The sequence below is a fragment of the Mytilus californianus genome, unplaced genomic scaffold (assembly GCF_021869535.1).
Source record: "Mytilus californianus isolate M0D057914Y unplaced genomic scaffold, xbMytCali1.0.p SCAF_9, whole genome shotgun sequence".
Classification (NCBI taxonomy): Eukaryota; Metazoa; Mollusca; class Bivalvia; order Mytilida; family Mytilidae; genus Mytilus; species Mytilus californianus.
The window spans coordinates 79,886,970-79,912,657 of NW_026262745.1; the positions used below are offsets into that span (position 1 = coordinate 79,886,970).

Below are 25,688 nucleotides of genomic sequence, written 5' to 3' on the forward strand. Positions count from 1 at the left end.
ATTTATATCGTTAACACTCTTGTAGAGAATTTCGAACAATCTTTACCCTATAGAACCAATAGCTATAAGAGCTTGTTAACCAATAAGTGATGTCAAATATTGCTAGCCCATTGAAAATATACTATTGTGAACTCATTAGCGAATGGTTTTCTCCTCCTTTTCGTTTATTGACATACCAATTTAGAACTCTTCCTTACTAGCTTATATATGGTTTAAAATCTGTGTTAGTATATTGACACGATTTTCTTCATTAATTCGGTATATACTTTAACAGATTTCCTGATTGTGATTTGGTGAGTTGCTAACTAAATGATGTATTTATCTGATTTTCCAAACAACTTGATGTGGAATACAGGACACGATCGATCTTACAATGAATGTTGCTTTAGAATTGATTCTTAGGAAATCTTTACTACTCTGTGTAGCACCGAAACTGTTCTCTGTTATACGCATGTGCGACACTTTTTTTGAATGAATAGGAGATATCTGTATTAACCATACACAATGTTGAGGTATCCACGGCAGGTGTGTTTTAAAATGGAATTTTTTGTTCGACTTCTATTTATGATAATGCCATGGCTTTATTCTCAGTGGTAAGTAGTTAATTCAAATGAAAAAAATATTCAAAAATCTATAAAATTACTTTATACTTATCGTTTACATAGTTATCAAAGAAGCCTAGGGTCTTTTTTCATATCTAATAGAACGCGGTCTAGAGATTGAGTTACTGCCACATACATAATGAACCTATGTCCTCTTCAGACTTAGAGTTTAACTTGTAAGACGAACCATTCTACACACGAATAATAATTGACGCTAGAATAAAGACAGTTTAGGACCACGTTTAATATACGACAAAATATCCGTTATATCAGACAAACAATAACCGTATAACAGGCGAAACAATAACCCTATATCAGTCGACTAAATCATCGTTATAACAGACGACATAAGTACCGTATAACTGCTGACACAATATACAAAATACAATTATGGCCCGTAGAAAATGTGAATATCCAAAATTATCAACCCTTAAAAGTTATATCCCTGATGGAGCAGCCCGAAGTTAAATAACTTTTTAGGTTTGACAATTTTGGATATTCATCGCTTCTTAGGGGCGACTATTTTTTTATTATACTGAATTAGCAGAAAAAAGCTTTTTGACCCATTGAAAATCCACTTGCTTTACTGTAGTAACTGATTGTCAAAGTACTTATGTTAGAAAACTATTTTGTGTCTTAGATATGTACAACAACACTAGACGATCCTTTCTGTAAAATATTGATGACCCTGGAAATGACCGTTTGGAATTGCTATCCTCGACACTAGATTAATTTCCAAACCTTGTTTTCTCGTCACTCGATGGGCTTCTAACTTGGCCGTTGCCATTATGTTTATATACTCTGTAACGTCATTTTGGTTAGAGATAACTCATGGAGCTCACCAACAGGTTATTCATGGGTGAATAATAGGTTTGTTCATCACTTGGTGTTAATTTTTAGGGTTATTCGTGCTTTTTTGCATTCATTCTAATGAAAATGAAATGAGTTATGCCACGCCATGTGATAATGTATAATATTACCTAATAGAATTGTTAATCATATATGTAAGTTATAATAATAACCATTATAACAGGCGACATAATAGCCGTATAATTACCGACACAATAACCCTTATAACAGACGATATAATAACCGTATAACTACCGACACAATAACCCTTATAACAGGCGATATAATAACCGTATAACTACCGACACAATAACCCTTATAACAGGCGATATAATAACCGTATAACTATCGACACTATAACCCTTATAACAGGCGATATAATAACCGTATAACTACCGACACAATAACCCTTATAACAGGCGATATAATAACCGTACAACTACCGACACAATAACCCTTATAACAGGCGATATAATAACCGTATAACTACCGACACAATAACCCTTATAACAGGCGATATAATAACCGTACAACTACCGACACAATAACCCTTATAACAGGCGATATAATAACCGTATAACTATCGACACTATAACCCTTATAACAGGCGATATAATAACCGTATAACTACCGACACAATAACCCTTATAACAGGCGATATAATAACAATACTTAAAAGGTATCAAATGTTGCTCACCGCCACAAAAACAGGCTCAACGTGCTTTATGTGTCAATTTGTTAACCATGTTTTCATAAACTGTTAAGTCTGCCGTAGATTTTCTACAGTACCTTCTTGAGCAGTGCACGACATGTAGATTGTTTTGCAATACACAAAGTATAAATATGTATAAATCTTATACTGTTAAAGTAAATAAATAAAACTTTAAAGTTGTGTTTCAAATTGTTAATGAATGAACCATATAGATCCCTCATCACTAAAAAGGCAATGATGGTACAACAGTATAATTGTAATTTGATCTACCAAAAAAGACTGACTTAAGGGATAAATATGACACGTATTTACTTTTTCTGGTTAATATCATCGTAAACTTATAGTAAAATTAAGAAAAGATTTAACTAGCTTGTGAATTTTTGTGTACCCCTGTTTTAAAAGTGTTTAAGAAAGAAAATATAACTTTCATTAAAGCAAAAACCTGATATGCAACCAACAAGTAATGTATTCTCCATACGTAGGAACTAGTGTAACATTACGTGACCATTAAGGAAAGGCAAATTAACAATATTGAACAAACAGTTAACTTTGTTTTAAAAAATGTGTTGTTAAATATAATAACAACTTTAAACAAATAAGGACCGATTTCTACGTTGGATTTGATAAAAGTCTAAATTAAATTGGAATATGTAGGAAAATCCAGATAATTCAGGGGGATAAGTCCTTTAAATGTAAACAGGTTTTTTTCAATCACCTCATAACAGTACAGGAACAAATATAGAACAAGGAGGACTTTCAAATTACAAGCATATGTTGAAGAAGAGAGGCGAAAAATACGAAAGGGACATTCAAACTCATAAGTCGAAAATAAACTAAAAATAAAGAAATATTGAAGGTGTACTTTTGAATTACATTACAAAAGAATACACATATATTTAATCCAAAACCGAAACAAAAGATTTAGATTATACTTACGCCCACCCACTCAATTAGATCTCGTTATACTTTATATGACATGAAAAATTATATTTGACGTATTTATTCTTTCAGAGAGGCAGCAATAAATACGTGTAAAATTGTACATCTATAAATATACAGAATGAACGCATAAAGTCTCTTAAATATACATTTTTGTTCACTTTTTAAAGAGATTTAACGAAAACATGCCCACCTCATTATGTTTCAAATCGACATGTTAACGCTTGGACAATCATCAAATATTAACCAAGATGCAAATTGTAATACCTTTGGTGGAACTTCGTGCTGTGCTTTTCCAGGACAAAACTTGCAAAATATGTAGACGATATTTTGACCTTTAACCAATTTACTGTAAGCTGGTGATATTTTGGTTAAATTGAAAATTTATTTCATCAAATAAACTATAATTGAATCTGTTTCTTCTCTCCTAAGTGTGAAATTCTTAAATTGGAATCACAATTTATTTTCTTTGATATATTACTTAGCATGTATTTTTCTTCCAATTGATATTTCATGATATTAATAACCTAGCATGTAATTTTGTCAGTGTATTTCATTCTTTTTAATTCACTATAGCCACGATTGTAATTTGCTAGAAAATATAACATGGAAAGTTAATTCTTAGCAGTAAATTAGAAATTTCCAAAATAATCAAGATATGAAGGGAATAATTCAGCCTTTCTGTCACAATAGTTAGCTTTCCGATTTTGTATTTAGAGAAAAAGATTTTTCGTTAATTATTTTAATTGTATGGGAAACCCTCACACAAAACTCAGCTGAGTTGAAAGAATTATTGTTAAAAATAAGGTTTATTGTCTAAATTTGTTGAAATTTATACTCAGAATTGTAAAACCCGCAAGTTTAAATTAAATGAATTTGAATTTCCTGCCAATTAATGGATAGCAACATATTGTGGAGCTCTTCTGTATTGAAGGGACCAAAGGAGTAATTAATTTTCTTCGTCATCCCTACTATTCCGGTTTATCGAGAAGCAACCAATTCATCAAAAAATATTTTTTTCTTTCAATATTACGTTATTATGATGTCTTATCAAGCTATCAATTGTGTAAATGCAAAAGGGAAGTGTGGTCAGAGGTTTTTTTGAAATACCTAATCAGTTAAAATCTAACGAGAAACGGAAATTCTGCAAACTTTTCCCACATTCGCACCATAATTTCCACCAATGTCCGAACTACAGCTTCTGAAGGTGCACATGCAGCTCGAATTCGATCTCCAATTTCTTCAACAGTGAGATCGGGTTCGAAGTTGTAAGCAACAAGATCTATCTGATTTTGGCTACTTTCATTTTCCATCTAGGTGTGTAAATACATTTTGGAAAATCGCAGATGCTGGAACAGGTAAAACCGGAACCATTGGTGTGACGTCACGGATAGTACATGAATGGATGCATACAGAGAGGCGGGAATTGATTATAAAAAATATTGATTTATTTCTAAACGGGACCATTTTTTAACACAAATGTTGTTAGAAATAAAGATATATAATAATGTTCTATTAATGCATGCAAATATTTTTTAGGGTTTCCCTCCCCTTTAAGTTGCAAACTAGTAACCTTTTATAATCCTTTCAGTGGTGTCAATGTCCATGGCTTATAATTTTGTAAATTTGACGACATGCTTCCTAATGTCTTTTGTGTTTCATGCTTGCGTGTTTTTTACTTTAAACCTTCAACTTGTAAGTTGTTATCAACGTATTTGTTTGTAACTTGTTTCAACGTTCTCGAACACTAAATAACACGCTCGGATTTTGTAGTCGATTTTATTTTTGTCACAGTATATAATTTACATGAAATGTGCATATTAATGGATATTTTATTTGTTCATTCTCCTAAAAAAATATTTCTGTGAATAATTCTACTAACCATGACTGACTTTTCAGGTACTTTGTAGTAAAATAAGTATTCCCTAGAAAGTTCGTTAAATTCTTATTTGGAATCACAGGGGACGATATTGTTTGTTATTATTAATTTTTAAATGTTCTACCTTTAGTCGCTTGGTAATATGGTCATGGTAGCCATATGGCTTGCTGATTTTGATGTGTTATATTCCGATGAGACACTATAGATAAAGAAAGACAACAGTAGTATACCGCTGTTCAATAGTCATAAATCAATTTATTTGAAACAAATCCGGGTCACAAACCAAAACCGAGGGAAACACATCAACTATAAGAGGAAAACAACGGAACAACATATACTGAACTGCTACAAAAACAAACGCCAACATATATAGAAACGGACTATTTGATAACAACTGCCATATTCCTGACTTGGTACAGGACATTTCAAGAAAAAATGGTGGGTTGAACCTGGTTTTATGGCTAGCCAAACTTCCAGCTTACATGGCAATGTTAAAAATACCGCTAAAATCACAACATTACGTGACAGGAATACATTAAAACTAAACGCAAGAACACTCAGGACAGAGGCATACATAAATAAATGATATAATAGTACATTACAACATGTAAACCACAGAATAACAACGGACACCTCCCATTTACACCACAATAGAATTATGAACTGTGCGTCACACGAATGTATCAACGCTACAAAAAGTGACGTCACAGGTAAATTTCTAAAAATAGAATATAAAATTTGGATTAAGATTGTAATGGTATTATTTTATGTAGAACATCTGTCTATCATTGGCAATCAGTAGAAACCCTATGCGACACGTTTGTGGTAGTTTTGTTTTACTTTTATCGCAGAATGAACTTTCTGTGGTGTAACTAGGTCTGGAGTTGAAGGTAATGTTAATTACATGGCCACTTGGAGTCTTATGGCGATTGTTGATATTTACATAATTGTCTTGACTTAGTTACATTCGCCGCAGATGTTTTGTCAAACATCAACAAGCTGTACACACTCGGTATTATAAGAGGGGAGAATTCATCGAGGTATCTATGTTCTCAATATAATCAATGTTTCAATATTTTATCTTAATGCATTTTACTCTTTTCCCTACCATTATGACGAAATATATTTTTGATTAAGTTTAAATGTAAAGAGATGTAATTTTACTACATTAAGCGTTTGTAATCAGTCGAGCTGTAACATGATCGTCACTGTGATTTAATTTAAAGCATGTATTGCTTTAATTTTGTTTTTTGTGCAATAATTTGTGGATTAGTGTTTGTTTACATCTTAGATTTATGTGTTGTGTTTTGGGGACTTTTAGTCTTTTAAATCGTGTTTGTTGACAATTGTTTGCTATATCTTGACTTACATCTAGAAATTGACAATGAGGGTCGGTTGAAAACAAACTTTACGACAAAAGAGATGATTTCAGCTTCCCAATTGTGAACTTTCCATTTCTATGTAGCAACATTCCAGCAGCGCCCGCATACGGAGTATATATCTCCCAGTTGATACAATATTCCAGGGCTTGTATTTCCTATCATGATTTCCATGATAAAGGGTTGCTGCTCACGAGGAAACTTTTAAACCAAGAGTTCCAAGTGGTGAAGTTGAAATCATTCCTTCGTAAATTTTCACGAGATGGTTGACCGTTATGGAATATCTGTTTTACAGATGATAGCGGATATGTTCCAATTGTCGTAACTACAATCCCGATCATGATCAACACGACGGGTGCCACATGTGAAGCAGATCTGCTTACTCTTCCGGAGCACCTGAGATCATTCCCAGTTTTTGGTTGGGTTCGTGTTGCTCAGTCTTTAGTTTTCTATGTTTTTTTTTGTGTACTGTTGTTTGTCTGTTGGTCTTTTTCTATTTTAGCCATGGCGTTGTGAGTTTATTTTCGACTAATTAGTTTGAATGTCCCTTTGGTATCTTTCGCCTCCCTTTTATACATGAAAATAATGTAAAGACGTGGGGTTTTTTTTAACGCTGAGGAAGTAGAATAATGGAAAATCCAGTTATAGCTTAAGCTTTACTGGTGATTTTACAGTTATATTCAAAATAAATGAATGTGATGTCCGAACCTACCTACTGGAAAAAAGTCATCAAATTTTATTTTACATTCTCTTAGTTCATTTAATGAACGAGATACGCTGTCATCCAATGATCTATGCCAAAATTCCAAATTAAACAAAATTTTACAGGTTTACAGTTGATTGATCCACATATCGTCTTTATATTTTGAATATTTTTTACCGGAAAAGCATAACAGGAAGTCCAAGTTTTTCTACAACATAACATTTTGGTTGATATTTGATTGTTATGAATATCAGCGTTTTATATTGTAAATGTTTTCTTGGTCTCATAGTGTATTTTTAAAAAAAAAAAAGGTTTGATAAATAGAGTGAAAAAAGCTTCAAGAAGACAAAATATAAGTGACGTCGTCATGTCATGCTGCAAAATCGCAGTTTTTCATGTGTCATTCAACCTTCAGTGATTTAGACAGAAAACATGAAAATGATGACCCCTTGTAAACTTATAATCATTCAAAATAATTTTTAGAAAACAAATCTTGTCAAAACCTTTTAAAAATTGTGGGTCCTTATTGCTCTTCAACTTCGTAATTTATTGACCTTTTGAAATTTTTATTCAAGTGTCGTTGATGAGTCTTTTGTAGACGGAAAGCTCGTCTGGCGTACAAATTCATAAGCCTCGTATCGTTGATGAGTCTTTTGAAGACGAAAAGCTCGTCTGGCGTACAAAATCATAAGCCTCGTATCGTTGATGAGTCTTTTGTAGACGAAAAGCTCGTCTGGCGTACAAAATCATAAGCCTCGTATCGTTGATGAGTCTTTTATAGACGAAAAGCTCGTCTGGCGTACAAAATCATAAGCATCGTATCTTTGATGAGTTTTTTTAACAAATAAATATACAATTTTTGTCGAAATTGAAATGCAGTCTATACCATCAGATTGCATTAACTTTGCATTTATTTAATTCAATGTATTTTGGCGAAGTTTATGACAAAGACAGTTTTTGTAAAGACTATAACAAAGTGACCTTTTATGAATTTTGCTATCCTTTTAATTTCTTTTGTTTATCAAGCTCAAACCAGTTCTACGTATTTATGCATCTCTGGATTTCCAATGTTTATGGTTGATCGTTCCCGATGAAAGGATATATCCAGAAATGTGAATCGGACGCAAGAAATTCATATCGAATTATTTCACTTTATTTCCATGATTTTGCATATAGAAAATTAGAAACTAAAAAATTGTTGATGATTTGCCATTTAGAAAAAGGTAATAAAATCGTATGACAAGGTCGTAAAATATGGGGAGCTCTTACAATGATCAAAGGGGTCAAGGATACAGAAACATCGATCAAAACAAGCCGAGAGTGGTTAGTTTGGTTTTTGGCATATACTCAATAATAAGTAAAATGGAAGGAAGATAAATCGTCTTTTCTAACATATAGAATGATAAAATTATCAATATGACGATAAGATCATTGAATCCAAATTTAAACACCTAAATCTAAAATTATCAAACTTACTTTCATATTTTCCAGCAGCCTCCAAATTTCTATCTCGTTTATGAAATCTTACAGTAAACTATAAATGATATAAGTGTGAATATGATTGTTATCAAACATTCACTTAACATTGGCTTTTTAAATAATGATGTAGCTGTCAAAATTATTATAATTTTAATAGCTAGAATATTTCGGCATGTTGAAAATGAATTTTAAGTCAAACCAAAATTATTGTGTTTATCAATTTTGTACTTGCGATCGCAATGAGTTCTAGAATAGCCAGCCTTATCATCTGGGCTTTTATTAAGTGTTATACAGCTATCATATCATTATTTTAACTAGTTCCTTGACTACAATTAAATAACTTATGATTATATTTTGCAATTGAAAATAATGGAATTTACTTTTTTGGGGTGTACAAACTCTTTGGATGTTTTAATATATAAATTAAGCGCCTTTGGTGGTCCTTTCAATTCAACTGACAGTTATGACTTCTTCCCTCTCCACACTACACTTCCAACCAATATTATCAAACAGAAGTTTTCATATTTAATCAAATTGTGCTTTGAAGAAATTGATTGCAAATGTATGTGCTGCAACCAATGTAAAGCCGGTTTTTGTAATGAAAGAGCTAGATATGCTATATACAGAAACAATTACTTGAAATGTGCATAATATTATGATTATATCTGTGAATTATCTTCTTGACAATATCTATGTACGTTTCGGTAATAATGTTACACGGTGTGTATATTTCTCAACTCGTTTGATATGCCCGTGTTTGTTGTTTTTTGTTTTTCTTTTTGCTTTGTGTCGACATGATGTCTCAAGCGCTTTCAAACCAGTTTTTTAGGGTTGAGTTCTCACAAACATTTTTTACTTTTCATATTAATTATGTGCCTGTCCCTGGTCAGGAGCTCGTGATTCATTGATTGTCGTTGTTAGTCTTTAATTTTCTTTGTTATGTTTTGTATAATGTTGTTTGTCTTTTTATAGGTTTTCATTTTGTCAGTTTGTTTTCGACTTATGAGTTTGAATGTCCCTTGGGTATATTTCGCCTCTCTTTTGTCGTTGGTTGTTGTACGTCATTTTTGTTTGACTTGTCGTTTTTTTTTTATTCGTTTGAAGTGTTTCACATATTGTCATAAGTGGGCCTTTCATAGCTGATTATACGGTAGGAGTTAGCTCATTGGTGAATGCCGTACGGTGACTTATAGTTGCTGACATCCACGTAAATAAACACATCATAGATACCAGGATATATAGACTTAATTATACTATGGTCAAAAGTTGTCTCATTTGTTTTTTATACATAAAACTGTATTTAGTCAGGTCAAGTTTTTTGGTACTTTTTAACTCTTGGATTTTCGTGAACAAGTTTGAATTCTACAACGCTACAGTATCCAGTCTTTGACATTGGCATTACTATACTTTAAAAACATAAACTTACAATGGACAATCAAAGTTTATCAAAAGCGCATTGATTAAATCTCATTTCAATTCTAACAAGTAAAGTGAATTTAAATCGTGGTATTTGTTCCATTTAAAATGTTTATCCTCTAAATGTGCACTTAGATTTTACAAGGTTCAAGGTTTTTATGTGGATAATCCACAGCACAATTATTGTACTTATTAAATAATAGTATTGTTTGGTTATACACCATTGAGGAGTATCCTGTTTTCTACACAAATAATAGTATTCTCAATAAAATTTTGAGAAAATGATTGAACGCTGATATATTTTGATTTCTTTTTAATTTTCAAAAAATATATTCAAGGCTTTTAATCTTATCGTTTAATTAATGTCTGTTTTCTTAGTTTTAGGAAAATTATAAGATACTTTATGTAATAAAATTGAAACAGTTTTAAATGTGACATTTGTTATAATGTTTAGGTTTCTTTAGAAATCATCAGAATTTCTGTAATGTATAGGCCAATACATCACGTTTGTCAATAATCAAATACTAATATTTGAATTCGTCCATCATATTAATATAATCAATATTAGACCATCAAAGTTGCTGGTAATGATGGCATGATACTGAACCCCTGTTCTTGATTTTCAAATGATGAATACATAATCTATCGTTCAGTTTAATTGAGATCTAGAGCTGGCAAGTCAGTAATTGCTAGATGTAATTTCTTAATTTATGTTGATCATTGTCATTTTGCTTAGTATCGTCTGTTACCTAATTTAACAGCAGACTCGGACTCCTTTTGAATTGAGTTTTACTGTGCGTATTGCTGTGTGTTTGTTTGTTACACATTGGTTAGAGGTATAGGGGCAGGGTTGAGATCTCACAAAACACGTTTAACCCCGCTGCATTTTTGCGCCTGTCCTACGCATGGAACGTCTAGCCTTTGTTAGTCTTGAGTGTTTTTTTTTTATTTTGAATTCATTTATATGTTTCGGAATTAAATGTGTCGTCCATTTCGCTGAACCAGTATACATTATTATTAAGGGGCCAGCTGAAGTCCGTCTCCGCGTGCGGGATTTTCTCGCTGCGTTGAAGACCCATTGGTGGCCTTTGGTTGTTTTCTGCTCTTTGGTCCGGTTGTCTTTTTGACACATTCCCCGTTTCCATTCTTAATTATATTTAAAACGCTATTCATTCAAATAAGTTAGGAACTCCTAAAAACAGATTTGAATGGCTGTAAACTGAAGCTCTCCTAAGCATTGTGTGAATTAAAGAAGTATTATAAGAGTTTTTACGTCTTAGTTGAACCCTAAGGTTGGAAAAAATCTTCACTCCTTCAAAATTGCACTAACTGTAGATCTATATGTGCAAATGATTAGATGGTCAAGTCTGATTTTTAAATTCAGGAATAAATATTATTTGTGGTAGTACTGTGTCATCATAAACACTTCATAATTGATAAATGTTCCCGAAAGACCGTTATACAAAAAGTGTTGATTTAGTAGTAAATTCAATAAAGATAACAGCCTTACCATAATGATATTTAATTTACTTCAAAATCTTGATTTAATACGTCTTGTAGCAAATATAAGGTAAGTCTGATACTAATAAAATGCAGGAGATTGTTATATCGTCAGACTTTTTACCAAAAACTTATGTTTTGTCTTCTGAGCGAATCCCAAATAAACTCATAACGAATTATAAATCGGTGAAATGAAAATTCTTGGAAAAATATATATTTTTGGAATTATTTTTGTTCTTTATCGAGCTAAAAAATTTTAATGATCTTTTTCAGTGGCAAATGTTTAAAAACTCGCGAAACTGTATTTTTTCTTAACGTTGTACATGATGAAATATCAACGCAATCATGGCCTTTCAAATGTTTTTGTATAAGCGTTTATGATAAAGATAAATACATAAAAACCAATGGTCGGCGCTGGGTCTGAATAATGTAGAGTATGCCTGAGTGCATACAGGAGCTTCTCAGAAAGAATAAAAAGAAGCTAGTATTTTTCTTTCATTTCTCGTTACGCTATATTGATGATGTACTCTCATTAAAGTATTCAAAATTTGGAAAGGAAACCACAGGTACAGTTAAGTCTGCCTCCTATCTTAGCTGACAACTCGAAACTCAAAACATGAGAAAAAAAATTTCCCATTTCCATTCACAATTTTATTCCAAGTGGTACAGTTGGTTGACAGTAACGAAATGTCCGTGTCACCGATGACCATGGAATGTTCCAATTGTCGTTACCAAAATTCCGTCCTCTTTTCCTCGATTGTTACATCACCGAATGAGACTTATCATCGGATTTGTAGCACACACTGCTTTCCCTTCCAGAGCACCTACGTACACCTTGGGTCTTTTGTGGGGTTCGTGTTTCTCAGTCTTTAGTTTTCAATGTGGTGTTTTGTGACTTGTTGGTGTTTTTGTCGTTATTTTTCAGGTGTTGTCAGTGTTTCCCCGACTTATGAGTTATACATGTCCCTTTGGTCTCTTCCGCCTTTTCAATTATTTTAGCTGTTCTGTCAAGACACTTATGGTTCTGATGTAACTAAACATTCCTTATATTTGATTTTGAAAAATTTGGTCAACACTTTGAGATATTCCAGAATACAACCTTATAAAAAAGCAATATTGCCATGTTGAAATGTCATTATATTTTATGTTTATCTCAAACATGTATTTACCTAATGGAAAATACCAGACAATAATCCAGAATAACAAATATGAATTAAGCCACTGTAGTCCAAATGATCCACACATATATTTTTTTCTGGCGAAGTAGTATGTTGTGTTTGCAAAAGTGATTTTTTTTTATCATTTTTAAACTGTTACAACGAATCTTTAATTTCTTAAAATCTTTTTCGCTGAAAGTATTGAACTTGTTAAGAAGGAAATGGGAATAGGATATATGGAAACACATTTATAGTCCCATCATCCGTATGTCATAACAAATGTTTTAGATTTGAAGGTAACATTAAGCACCAAATACAACCTACGTTAGAGGTAATTGATTTTCTGCTACCATGTAAATTGCTCGCTAATCGATGACTTCAAAACATACAAATATCATTTCTTAATAGAAGATTAAACAAGAATAGCACAAAGAAAAAATCTTATCTGAACGTAATCTTCCCATTTAGTTATAATTCTCATTTCCAAATGTCAAGTGACCAAGTCTGGAGATCCTAAGAGAATTCTTTTGTGTGTATCTGCATTTTACTGTGTCGCATTAAAGTGTAACTAATGTAGTTTGACAAATGAATAGCAACAATTTATATGTCTCCAGACATTTCTATCACAGTTTGGACTGTTTATGTTGACAACGAAACGGAAATCGTGTGATATAAGAGTGTTTTATCATGAGTGCTGTATGAAATATGCAGAAACGTGTCTAATCGAAGAATGTTTTGCATGTTTGAACACAAAATTAGTCAATAAACGATTATATCTGTGATATATAGAGACATTAGAAAGACCGGCAAACGAACAGAACAACAACTCCCAAAAAGGTTAGTTCTGTGCATTTAATTTCGTATTCTGTTACATAATAACATCGACTTTTCAAATCGAAGCTTAGTACCTGCGTTACTGGAGAGTGCGTTTTACCCTTTGATAGAAAATAAGGACGTTTGTGTCGAATGAATTTGAATTTTGTCTAGCAACCGAAGTAAAGCATATAGAAATTGCTATGGTCAACGCACATCAAGAAATTTCAGAACAAAGTTGGTTAATTCAAATTTTACTCGTTGAGCCAATATAGCTACAGGTGGACTATAAAATCTAGTGGCTAGCGCTTCAGTACTAGTGTTATATATTGGTATATTTTGTCTGTGAATTACTTATTTATTCGTTTTGTTACTGGACTACAACTCCCTCTGGAAAAGTTGATCATATACTCATTTTAGAGTATTGTGTGTTATTTCTACTTCAATCGTGTATAATAATGTGAATCCACGAGATGATTAAAATCATTTTCATTTTTGATATGTGTTTTTGGTACGTGTCCTAGTCACAGTAAATGTCTTTAGGTCATGAAAGAGGCAGACATATTTCAAAATCTAAAGAACTAATTTCATGCAACGTTGAAAACCTGTCAAAACCAAAAAGGAAGAACGGTAAAGTAAAATCCAAGTTATTGGAGCTTTTCATGAGGAAGAGCCATTCCCTAATTTAATTTAATTTCCAAAATTTTGTACCCGCAAGTTTAAATAAAAGACAATCCGAATTTTTTTGCCAAAATCAACTGAATATTTAAAATTTTATTTTCGACATGCGACATATTACCCAAAGTGACGAAAAAAATGAAAACAAAACTTTATAAATTTCATGCGTCAGAAGCGCTTTTCTAAATTTACCTTCATCTGAAACGCTCAAAGCCGGAGAATCTCTTGTCGAGTTTTATCCGTTCTGAATGTGACTCACTAACGGTTTTTGACTGGGGAATACGCATAACTTTTTGAAGAACCTTAGATCACTTCAAGTTGTTATGATTGTCTTAATAGCCAAATACAAAGTATTTTTGTTGAACATCCTGGAGTAATATTTGTTATCTTTTTGTATTTTTTATTGAGTTTTTATCTATTAGAATAGAAGTGTTATCATTAATCAGCAAAAAGTTAATATTTTGGCAATTAAACCAGAAAAAGACAAGACAAGGCAGCAATTCATATTCCCATACAAAAGCTGTGATAAGGTATCAATTTGATGATAGAAAAAATAGATGCAATTAAGATTTCATTCCAAATCCATAACTACAAAACATCTTCTGAAAGTGTTAATGCATCTGGAAAATTTGAGATAATGACACTTTTTCCTTTTTTATCAATTGCTCTTTTTAGAACAAGAGAAAAGATTAAATATTTATTTATTACTTCTATGTAAATCAGATGTAATCGTCTCATATATTTGGGGCTAACGCTCCTCAGATATCAGAAGCTTACATCTAATACATACTTTCTACTTTAGTACCGTAAAAGTCCTCGAAATCAACCATCTATGCATTACTGAAAAATTAGTACACCAGGGTTTTCGATAACACAAACTAGTCAAAACATTTACTAAATATTACCATCGGTACACGGACATCATACACAAGTCAGGAGCCTCTGGCCTTTGTTAGTCTTGTATGTTTTTTAATTTTAGTTCATTTATATGTTTAGTTTAGTATGACGTCCAATTTCACGGAACTAGTACACATTTTTGTTTAGTGGCCAGCTGAAGTCCGCCTCCGGGTGCGGGATTTTCTCGCTGTGTTTAAGACCCATTGGTGGCCTTCGGCTGTGTTTTTTTACTCTTTGGTCGGGTTGTTGTCTCTTTGACACATTCCCCATTTCCATTCCCTATTTTATCATGTACCAAATATTACGAACTGGATTAAATTTTATGGTAATATAATATATTACAAACTTGGAACTTAGTTGTTGCAAATATATATAGACAATATACTTACTTTTGTTCAATACAAACAGGGAAGCTCCTGGAACTTTTATTACAGTAACACCTTTAATTATTCGATAAAACCTGGTAAATTTTAAATTAATGTAAATTTTCATCAAACGATATTACATCAATCCAGATTTGTGTAACCCATTCCTTTATCTTGTTCTATCGGTAAAATTTATCAAGTATTGCTTCCATCGATTTCACAATACATGTATTTCTTGGAATCTTTTCATCCAGACAAAAATGATAGAAATTTTCAAAAAAAGTATAAAATATACATCACAAAATAATTCCAGGGTAACTTGAAGAAATATGAATTTGGCAAAACATAATATTGTTACCTTTAAACTATCTGAACTAGTATCTTCACAGACCTATTATCCTAAATGTTTTTATCGAACGAACGACTATTACATGATTTATATATATCTATGTAGGTTTTGCACCGTATATCATCCCATACTGACAACAAATATTACACATATAACGAAATTTGTTCAACAAATTCCTCCAGACATGACTTCGGCATAATGGCAGAGTTGTTTTCTATTAACTTAATCCCAGTATTAATCCATTCTGTTGGTTTGTATGGAAATGCTACCCGGTTATGACTTATATGTAAACTTTTACTTTTATAAATTTTGACTTGGATGGAGAGTTGTCTCATTGGCACTCATACCACATCTTCTTATATCTATTTACATATTTGATGAAAATGAATAAACGCTGGACTTCATCCAAATAATGATATTCTAATTATGTTTTTTATTTATATATATATGGAGTAATATTTGGTTTGATGAGCATCCAGTGAGTAATATTGGATTGATATACAGGACGATAAAATATTAATGGTATACAAATTTACCTAGTGTGACGTTTACTGGAGCACTGAATTCAATTTCGAACGTGCTGGTTTACAGAGTAACAGTTGACTGACAGACAAATCTGGCTACCATCAGACATTATTCTGACGTTCTGTCTTACTCCCAATTGTTACTTGCTTCGCGGAAAAGCAAGTACCAGTTTCTAATTGGTATTAAAATCTGATAAGAAAAAAAGAAGAGAACAAACGTCTTGACCAGACTAGGATCAAACTAACGATTTCCTACTTCCAAGGTAACTTAACCACACCAAGACCACTGAGGCGGTGTAGCTTGTTGGACACTTTATAACAGATAGTAAACTTTAAGAAGTTTTATCGTGCATACTCATAATTCATAATTGTTCATTTACTGTAGCTTTAATATTTGCTTTGCTTTACCCTCTCTTCATTATCCTTTTACTTAAAGGGGCATTAGCTGTCAAATTCATTATCACCGATTTGACTCAAATTCTCATATTTTATTTATTACATACTAAAACGTATATATCCAATTTATAAAAAGTCTAAAATAAACAATTTACAATGCATGGGCTCGATAATATGTATCAGCATTTTGTGTGTATTCTAGTATAGAAGCCATCTAATTAACCATCGAGGTGACCTCCGAAGACTATCGACGGTCATAGAACCGATATAAACATAAATATAGATATAAATAGATAGCGAACTCGTGCAATTGGATTTTTCTAGATCTGTTTGATTTCATATTATAGGTTAAAAATATATGTTCATCATCGTTTTTACCTTTGTAAGGAGAAGTTTTTGTGGATCGAATCAGTCAATCAAATTGTTTACCTTTTTTTCACTTTCAATGTTGACATTCTTTTCCTTTTTAATTACTGAATACGCCTAAGTCATGCGTAACCCATCTCTAGCTAAAGGGTTAAATGGAAGGTCACATGAATACAGATTCAATGAGGTCGAGTTATTCACTTGTGAATAATTCATCAGCGATGTTTCGTAGCTTTTTTTTGACAATATTGAACCAAACTGTCTTCTAAAAGCGAATTATTATTTCACTATTTCACTTTCATTAATGATTTAACAAAAAAAAAATCTCATTTTATTTTTTTTATATCTCGTACCTAATGCCCGTTTAACTTTTCGGTTTTTTTTTATCATACTTCACATGCAAATAAATAATGCACTATCTTACTTGAAGATCTATCACAGAAGGACGTTAGAAGAATGAAATGTAATGCTTGTAATGTTGCTTGTGACCTATCCGTCCCCGCAGTAACCATCCGTTCTGTAGACAGTGCTTTATTACAGACATTATAAAAGTTATGAAATTGTTGTCATATAAATTTCCAGTTCATGAATTATATAATTTATTTAAGTTAAGGTTCCAACTTTTTAATGCTAAATGGTTTTGACAGTTTGTTTATGTCATTTACGTTTCTTTGCTGTCAAAACATTTTATTAATTGAATATTTTTACAAATTTTGGTTGCGAGTGACGTTTTTTTTTTATAGAAACCTGTGTCGTATGGATGGGAATCAGGATCATATGTTCAAGCTAGATGAAACCCATTTGAAAATTAGAAGATCGATGGTGCATAATTGCCAATGAGACAACTATCCACCAGAGAGCATACCAATTAAAACTTCATGTCTTTGAACATGAAATAAAACGAATCATAGTCAGTACTTTTGAAGTCAAATATATATATGGTCTCAATATGTGATGAAATTCCACATTTACGTTGTCTCGTTAAAAATAAGAAGAAAACATACAGCAGGATATCATCTTAATCAATCTCAATTTCTTTATATTTCAGTGGATGTCTTACTCCGCTTCGCAACACATCAACCACTCTTGATAATTTATTGAAAAGCTACGACATCCGTTTAAGGCCTAATTTTGGAGGTATGTTGATTGATATTTATATATATCTAAATTTGATTATCACTTTAAAGATTGAATTGGTCAGTGTTACTTATCATTGTGTGAACAGTCATCCAGTGGCCTAGATATGTATTATCAGAACTGTTACTTCAATATTGCCTAATCAGAGTCGCTAAACAAAAGCTGAAAATCTTGGCAAAAATCCCCAGTTTCTCTCTTATCGTAATGTTTTTGCAGTTTATCTATTGTTTATGCTTAGAAAGCCAATTTACTAAAAATTACAAGTATAACAAAACCGAAGCTAAAATACCTACCAAAAGCCGAATTCAATCTCAATGTAAGACCATTGTTTTCAATATTTATAGCAAAATATTTTAACTGGTGATCTGTCATTCATTATTATTAAATCTGCGTCCAGTTTTCGTCGTATCTGTCGATAAAAAAGTGATTTATATGTTTTTCATTAATTAGTTACACGCTTCGTAAACCTGTTTGATTCGCTGCATCGTTCAGTAATTTAATAAGAATCACATCAAATTGATTTCGGTGGTCAAATTGCTATACACTGGTCAGTTAAGTCTAAATCATTTTTTAGAAAAAAATTGACTATATTCTTATCAATAGTCACACAGATTTTGCGTATCTTCGTTGTGTGTTATAACAAAACAATATAAAATCAAACATCTTCATTCTCATCAACAAACATTCAAGTTTATATGTTCCAATTGTCGTAACCACAATCCCATCCTCTTTCCCCAAATGTGACCTACTGAATTAGACTTATCGACGGATTTGTACTTTCATGAGCACGACGACGGGTACCACATGTGATGCATGATCTGCTAACCCTTCCGGAGCACCTGAGAAGGAAGTAAGGTTAATTGAGTTATATTCCCTTATATGACAGAGTACAAAAAAAATTGAATCATACAAAATATATTATATTTTTGTTTGTTTAAAAATTAAAGGTTGAAATAATATGAAAACACACAATGTTCTTCATTTAGATGAAAGGTCTTTCAAATTAATTACAATTCTCTCTAAAAATGTGCATATTTTATTAAAGAACCAGACTGATTGTGTTCTTCTATTTTACCGTGAATCCAAAAAGTCTGAAGACACCCGATCTACCTTAAACAATACAAATGCTTATTTACTCGGCATTCATGACATCAAACGCTTTCCTTTTCGTATATACAATTCAAATGACATATTAGAGTTCAGATCATTTTGTTTTTGTTTTCTTATGTTTTAACATGTTTAAAGTATAATTCTGCATTAAAAAGATGACATGAATACCCTTAAATATTGGACAGTTCAACATACCGCAACAAACGCCAACAACCGACTCCTTCGAGAAATAGACTTACAAACACTGACGAACGACAACAAATAACACGTGGTCCAGATACCCTGACTTTACACAGGTCCAAAATGAGCTGGAGTTAAATCAGTTTTACGTGGACATAAACATCATTTACTTTATGAACCATGTGTCGTAAATTACATAATGAGTAACGATTGCCTTTTAGATTTGAAATATGTTTATGCAAATATAAAAAATACATTGTATTTATGTTTGTACCGATCTGATGAGTCATGTCCTTTCAAACTGATATGTTTTTTTTTTCTTATGCCGTTTTTAACACCATTGTGCCAGGTTAAGGGTGTGACAAAGGATCACAAATATGTTAAACTCCACCTCATTCTTAATATGCCTGTCCGAGGCAGTAAACCTACAATCCAATGGTTGAAGCTCGTTGCTTTCTGAAATATTTTTTTTCGTTCACTGTTGCAGTGTAAATCATGCTATAAGTTTTTTTTCTTTCGACTTGTTTCACAGTTTTCATTCCAGGTTCATTTATGGCTATACATTATTCGTTTTTATCATTGTTGAAGGCCGTATTCAGTGAGAGGACATCGTCTTTATAGTGGAAGAATACATGAAGTTTATCCTTTGACTGCGCTAAGCTATATAGGACATACATGTCCAGAGTCGTTAGACCGCAGTAAGGACATATGTGTCCAACGACAAGAAAAGTCTTCCAACAAGCTGAAAAATAATAACAAACTATTACTTCTTGGATACTATTTTATAATACTTTAAACCCTTCAGTAAAAACAATAACAGTTTAACGTCCAAACGGACAATTTCTGGATCCTTCACCTGAATGCAGCAATAAACTTTTTCAAAGATTTTTAGAATATCTCTTACTAAGAAATCTCCAAATATTGTGTGAAGAAGTATATCACACCAGCAATCTTAGTCATGTGGATTCTAAAATTTTACAAATAAATATACCTGCATGTCTTTAATAACAATCACTATTAATCTCGCAACATTATTAAAACTTGCGACCGCACTGCACTTTTACCAATTTGATGAAAGATCGACTACATATTCTCGCCTAACGTTTTTCTTCTATTGTTTTCCTGCATTCGTAAATGGGTAAATGACCGATGACATCCTCTTTTGTTTGGAAACTTTATGATTCAAATAACAAATTTGCTTAGTAAGCTGATTTCTTTCAGGCAGTTGGTATTTCACTTGGTACTTTTTGTGTTCCCTCCTTACTTGTTTTTCCATTTTTTCTATAAAAACAAGATGTGGTATGATTGCCAATGAGACCAAATGACATAGAAGATAACAACTAAAGGTCACCGTACGACCTTCAAAAATGAGCAAAATCCAAACAGCATAGTCAGCTATTAAAGGCCCCGAAATGACAAATGTAAAACAATTCAAACGAGAAAACTAAGGGTCTTGTTGATGAACAAAACAATGAACGAATCAAACGAGAACACTAACGGCCTGATTTATGTACAAAACTATGAACGAATCAAACGAGAAAACTAACGGCCTGATTTATGTACAAAACAATGAACGAATCAAACGAGAAAACTAACGGCATGATTTATGTGCAAAACAATGAACAAATCAAACGAGAAAACTAACGGCCTAATCTACAAAACAACGAACGAAAGTATTTAAATGAAGCAGAAACTACATAAAGCCATTTGAAAATAAGAGGAAGAAAATATCTAGTAAAATTCATAAATATCTGTATTAGATATATTGTTCATTTTCTTCATTACAAAAAACCTTTTATCAGTGAGTGCTGATATCTCATATATTATGCTGAGTGTACTTGGAATAAAGAATAGTGTAGGGACACGGATATTTAATTCATATCTTTTTTTTCTCAAGAAATTGACATTGATGGACGATTCAACTCTAGATAAAAGGACCGATAAGCTCTACCGTTGCCATCACGAATTGGCTGATCGCTACAATGTCTCAACTTTCTAAACACCCGTTAGCCTTGTCATAAACTCCATATGTTTATTATCAATTTGACCTTATTCCCGGTTTTGTCATGTTTTTTTTATGATAACACTTGTTGCTGGATATACTTTGAAATCTAATGGAGGTAAATACATATTTAGGAGGAGTATTACAAGGCTTATGGTACAATCATAAACTAAATGTTCACATCTTGCGAACATTCACTAGAAAGGTAACCTTTTTGTAGGTTCGAGTGAAGATTTCTACATTAATTTTAATCAGGACAGCTTAAAGACAATGTTGCATGTTTATGAGTCTGTGGTCAATCAACCTCGCTACATGTTAATGAACCTGTGGTCAGTCAAAACCAAGTTGCATGGTAATGAGTCTGATTAGTCAAATCATCGCTACTTGTTAATGAATCTGTGGTTAGTAAAAACCTCATCTCACAATACGTTAATGAGCCTGTGCTTATTAAAAACCTCTCTACATGTTGATGTGCCGGTGGTTATAGTCAAAACCTCGCTATAGTTTATGTGCCTGTTGTTATATTCAGAAACTCGCTATATGATTATGTGCCTGTTTTATAGTCAAAATCTCGCTACATGTTAATGTGCCTGAGGTCATAGTCAAAACTTCTCTACATGTTAATGTGCCCGTGGTTAGTCAAAACCTCATCTCACAACACGTTAATGAGCCCGTTATATTCAAAGCATCGCTACATGTGTATGACCCTGTGGTTATTCAAAGTCTCGTCACATGGGTATGACCCTGTGGTTATAGCCAAAATCTCGCTTCATGTTGATGTGTCTGTGGTTATTCAAAACCTCGCTAAATGTTAATTAGCATGTGGTTAATCAACCTCGCTACATGTTTATTTGCCCTTCAAAGAATTATGTGTTCGGTAGTCTTGATTGATTTTAAAAACTTATCCAGATTTTAGTTGAATTGGAGTTTGACATATTGCATAGACAGTTGTCTATCGTTATAAACCGTAAATTCTTCTTCAGAGGATTGGTGTCGCTTTTTGTGATTACTCGATAAAAATATCATATTCGTTGAACGTAAAATCACTTTAAATCCGTAATATATATGTTTTATTGCATTCTACATATCCGTTTTACAGAAAATCTATTTCAGATTATCCCTTGTGAAATTCCTGACACCGTGCGTACATATACCATATTGGATCAGAAACAGTCTGTTTTAACTCAATAAGCCTTCAAACAAACGAGTCATTTTAAACTGTAAATAAATACGAAGTATTATATTATGCATGCACTAAATCATGCATGTGATTAGGAACTGATTTTCTGTCAAAGTGAACGTCAATAAATCAAAAACTAATTTCACTATAAAATGAATTTACAAAGTGCATCCACAAGTTTATGAGTGAATTAATGTTACGTAATCAAATATTGAATTATGTAAGGGAAAGTATTTTCAACGTTTGTCAGTAAAAGTTACACAGAAAGGGAAGGAAAAATAAATTCAGTACCATAGCAGATTTTAGAAAGTTTTTGTGAAACTAAGTAAAAATATTTTTACCCAAGAAAAAATATTTATCCCGACTATATTCAACCAATGAAGATGACGGAAGGCTAGTAGTATCAGATATTAGTCCGCTTTTAGTCCCTTTTCTGCTCGTTTAGAGCATTTTGAAAGTATGAGATATCAGAAATGTGGTGTATTCCACGATGAATTGAAAAAGCATAATTATATAATGAATAGTGCGTTCCGTGATGTATTGAATAAAACAGACACGGATTTTTGTTAAACTCAAGAAAATGAAATAAAAAATAAATTGCTGTAACTTAAAACTGAAACAAATCAAAATGAACGAGACAGCTGTATGGACAAACAATAAATCACGCACCCTAAGAAAAAACGCAAACAACTATAACACGTTTAAAAAGAAGCGAAAGATACAAAAGGGACATTCAAATTCAAAAAGTCGAAAACAACTGACAACGCCATGGCTAAAAAGAATAAAGACAAACAGACAAACAGACAAACAACAGTACACAAAACACAACATAGAAAACTAAAGACTGAGTAACACTATCCTCAACAAAAAACATGGGGTGATCTCAGGTGGTCCAGAAGGGAAGCAGATCCTGCTTCACATTTGGCACCGGTCGTGTTGCTCATATCAGTACATACCCGGTTATAAGTCTAATTCGGTAAGTCACATTCGGGAAAAAGGGGGGGGGGAGGGGGCGGGATTGTAATCACGACTATTGGAACATATCCGTCGTCATCTGTGAAACAGATATTCCATAACGGTCAACCAACTCGTGATGGCGTCCGTAAAATTTACGAAGAAATGATTTCAACTTCAACACTTGGAACTCTTAGTTTAGTAGCTTCTTTGTGAGTAGCAACCCTCTATCAAGTCACCAAATTTGAATTATTTAGTGAGAGAACATCATCTATATATCAGAAAGTGACGTTAAAGGATACTGCTAACTTTTTCTTTTCTCCTAAAAAGTTCCTGTATGACGTCAGCCTCATATAAATAAAGGAACAAGTTGGCAAGGAAAGGGGCACAGTTGGTTCTCATGGGAATGCCAATTGTTGGTGGAAAACACGTCCCACAAACGTAACAAATATGTTGTCAATGAAGAAATCAAGCATCTTGATAATGTCAGTTTTAGAGAATTTTTTGTTAGAATCAGAGTGATTTATAATATGTACGATTTATCCCTCCCTTAGACAAGATACTTGTATCTACGTCGACCATTCTTTTTGATGAAACAGAGCAGAAGTATCATTAAAATTCGTTACCTGATTACAGCTTGTGTAGTTGTTGTTGTTTTTTCATTTTTTTTCAGATTCCTCTCGAGTCATCTAGTAAGAGTTTTTTTTTTTATTGGTCTTTTGTTCGATAAATTTGTATCAAGCCTAATTTCACGTGGAACACTTTTTAACCAGTAGTTCAGAACCTCGGTACTTACATGAACATATACATATTGGTTTGTTATGAATTTGCAGTGATAAAACCCATGAAATCTTTTAAATTGAAGAATATAATATATTATGTCCTCTGTGCATTGTATCCTCAAATACTTGGAACCGTTAACCGTAATTTATCACTTTGAGAACAAGCAGCCAACATAATTATATTAAACTAATGAACTTTCAATTGTGTTTTTGAATGAAATGTAAGGCTTTCAACAACTTCAATAGACTAGTATGATTTAACGCGTACAAGTAATGTAATCATACTTATCCTTGTTTGTATGATACGTTTCTTTTCCCAGAGTTCAAAGCATTATACAGCCTAAGTATTCTGCTACTAAGTACCGTTGCACATTATTCCCCTAAAATCTGGATGAGACATACGTTTTTCATTGAATTTCCTAAAATGGGATCGCAAGTCCATAATTAGAACCATCATCGTGTGACCAAAAAAGGATAATAGCGAATTACTTAGTAATTTAGATATTACAATCATTAAAAAAGCTATTTTCTGTAAAGGCTTTTTGAACATGATATTGGTGTTGAATAAATCCAGGAGAAGTTTTTTATATCTTTTCCTTTACGGATAAAATTGCTTATTATATTTGTGGCTTTTAATGGAATAGTGGAGGATCGCGTAACTTCTGAAATAATAACATATTTACACTTGTTTGTGTATTTTGTAGGCGAAAGACTGGACATTGGTATCGAGTTAATTGTTGTAAGCTTTGACGCCATATCTGAAGTCAATATGGTATGTATGAATGTGCCTTATGTGGTCCATTGTTGTAAGATTTGACGCTATATCTGAAGTCAATATGGTATGTATTAATGAGCCTTATGTGGTCCATTGTTGTAAAAGTTGACGCTATATCTGAAGTCAATATGGTATGTATTAATGGCCCTTTTGTGGTCCATTGTTGTAAGATTTGATGCTATATCTGAAGTCAATATGGTATGTATTAATGGGCCTTATGTGGTCCATTGTTGTAAGCTTTGACGATATATCTGAAGTCAATATGGTATGTATTAATGTGCCTTATGTGGTCCATTGTTGTAAGCTTTGACGCAATATCTGAAGTCAATATGGTATGTATTAATGGGCCTTATGTTGTCCATTGTTGTAAGATTTGATGCTATATCTGAAGTCAATATGGTATGTATAAATGGCCCTTTTGTGGTCCATTGTTGTAAGATTTGATGCTATATCTGAAGTCAATATGGTATGTATTAATGAGCCTTATGTGGTCCATTGTTGTAAGATTTGATGCTATATCTGAAGTCAATATGGTATGTATTAATGGGCGTTATGTGGTCCATTG

General features: G+C 32.5%; 1 protein-coding gene across 1 annotated transcript in view; it reads left to right on the forward strand.

Annotated features, from left to right (window-relative positions):
- Positions 1–498: 498 nt before the first annotated feature.
- Positions 499–25,688, forward strand: part of LOC127716490 (gamma-aminobutyric acid receptor subunit beta-like) — a 93,042-nt gene continuing 67,852 nt past the window's right edge. Inside the window, exons 1-3 of the mRNA XM_052222717.1 lie at positions 499–593; positions 18,052–18,140; positions 25,053–25,120. Of these exons, the coding sequence (XP_052078677.1) occupies positions 505–593; positions 18,052–18,140; positions 25,053–25,120 (246 nt within the window). The 5' untranslated portion in view covers positions 499–504. The remainder of the gene's footprint in view (positions 594–18,051; positions 18,141–25,052; positions 25,121–25,688) is intronic.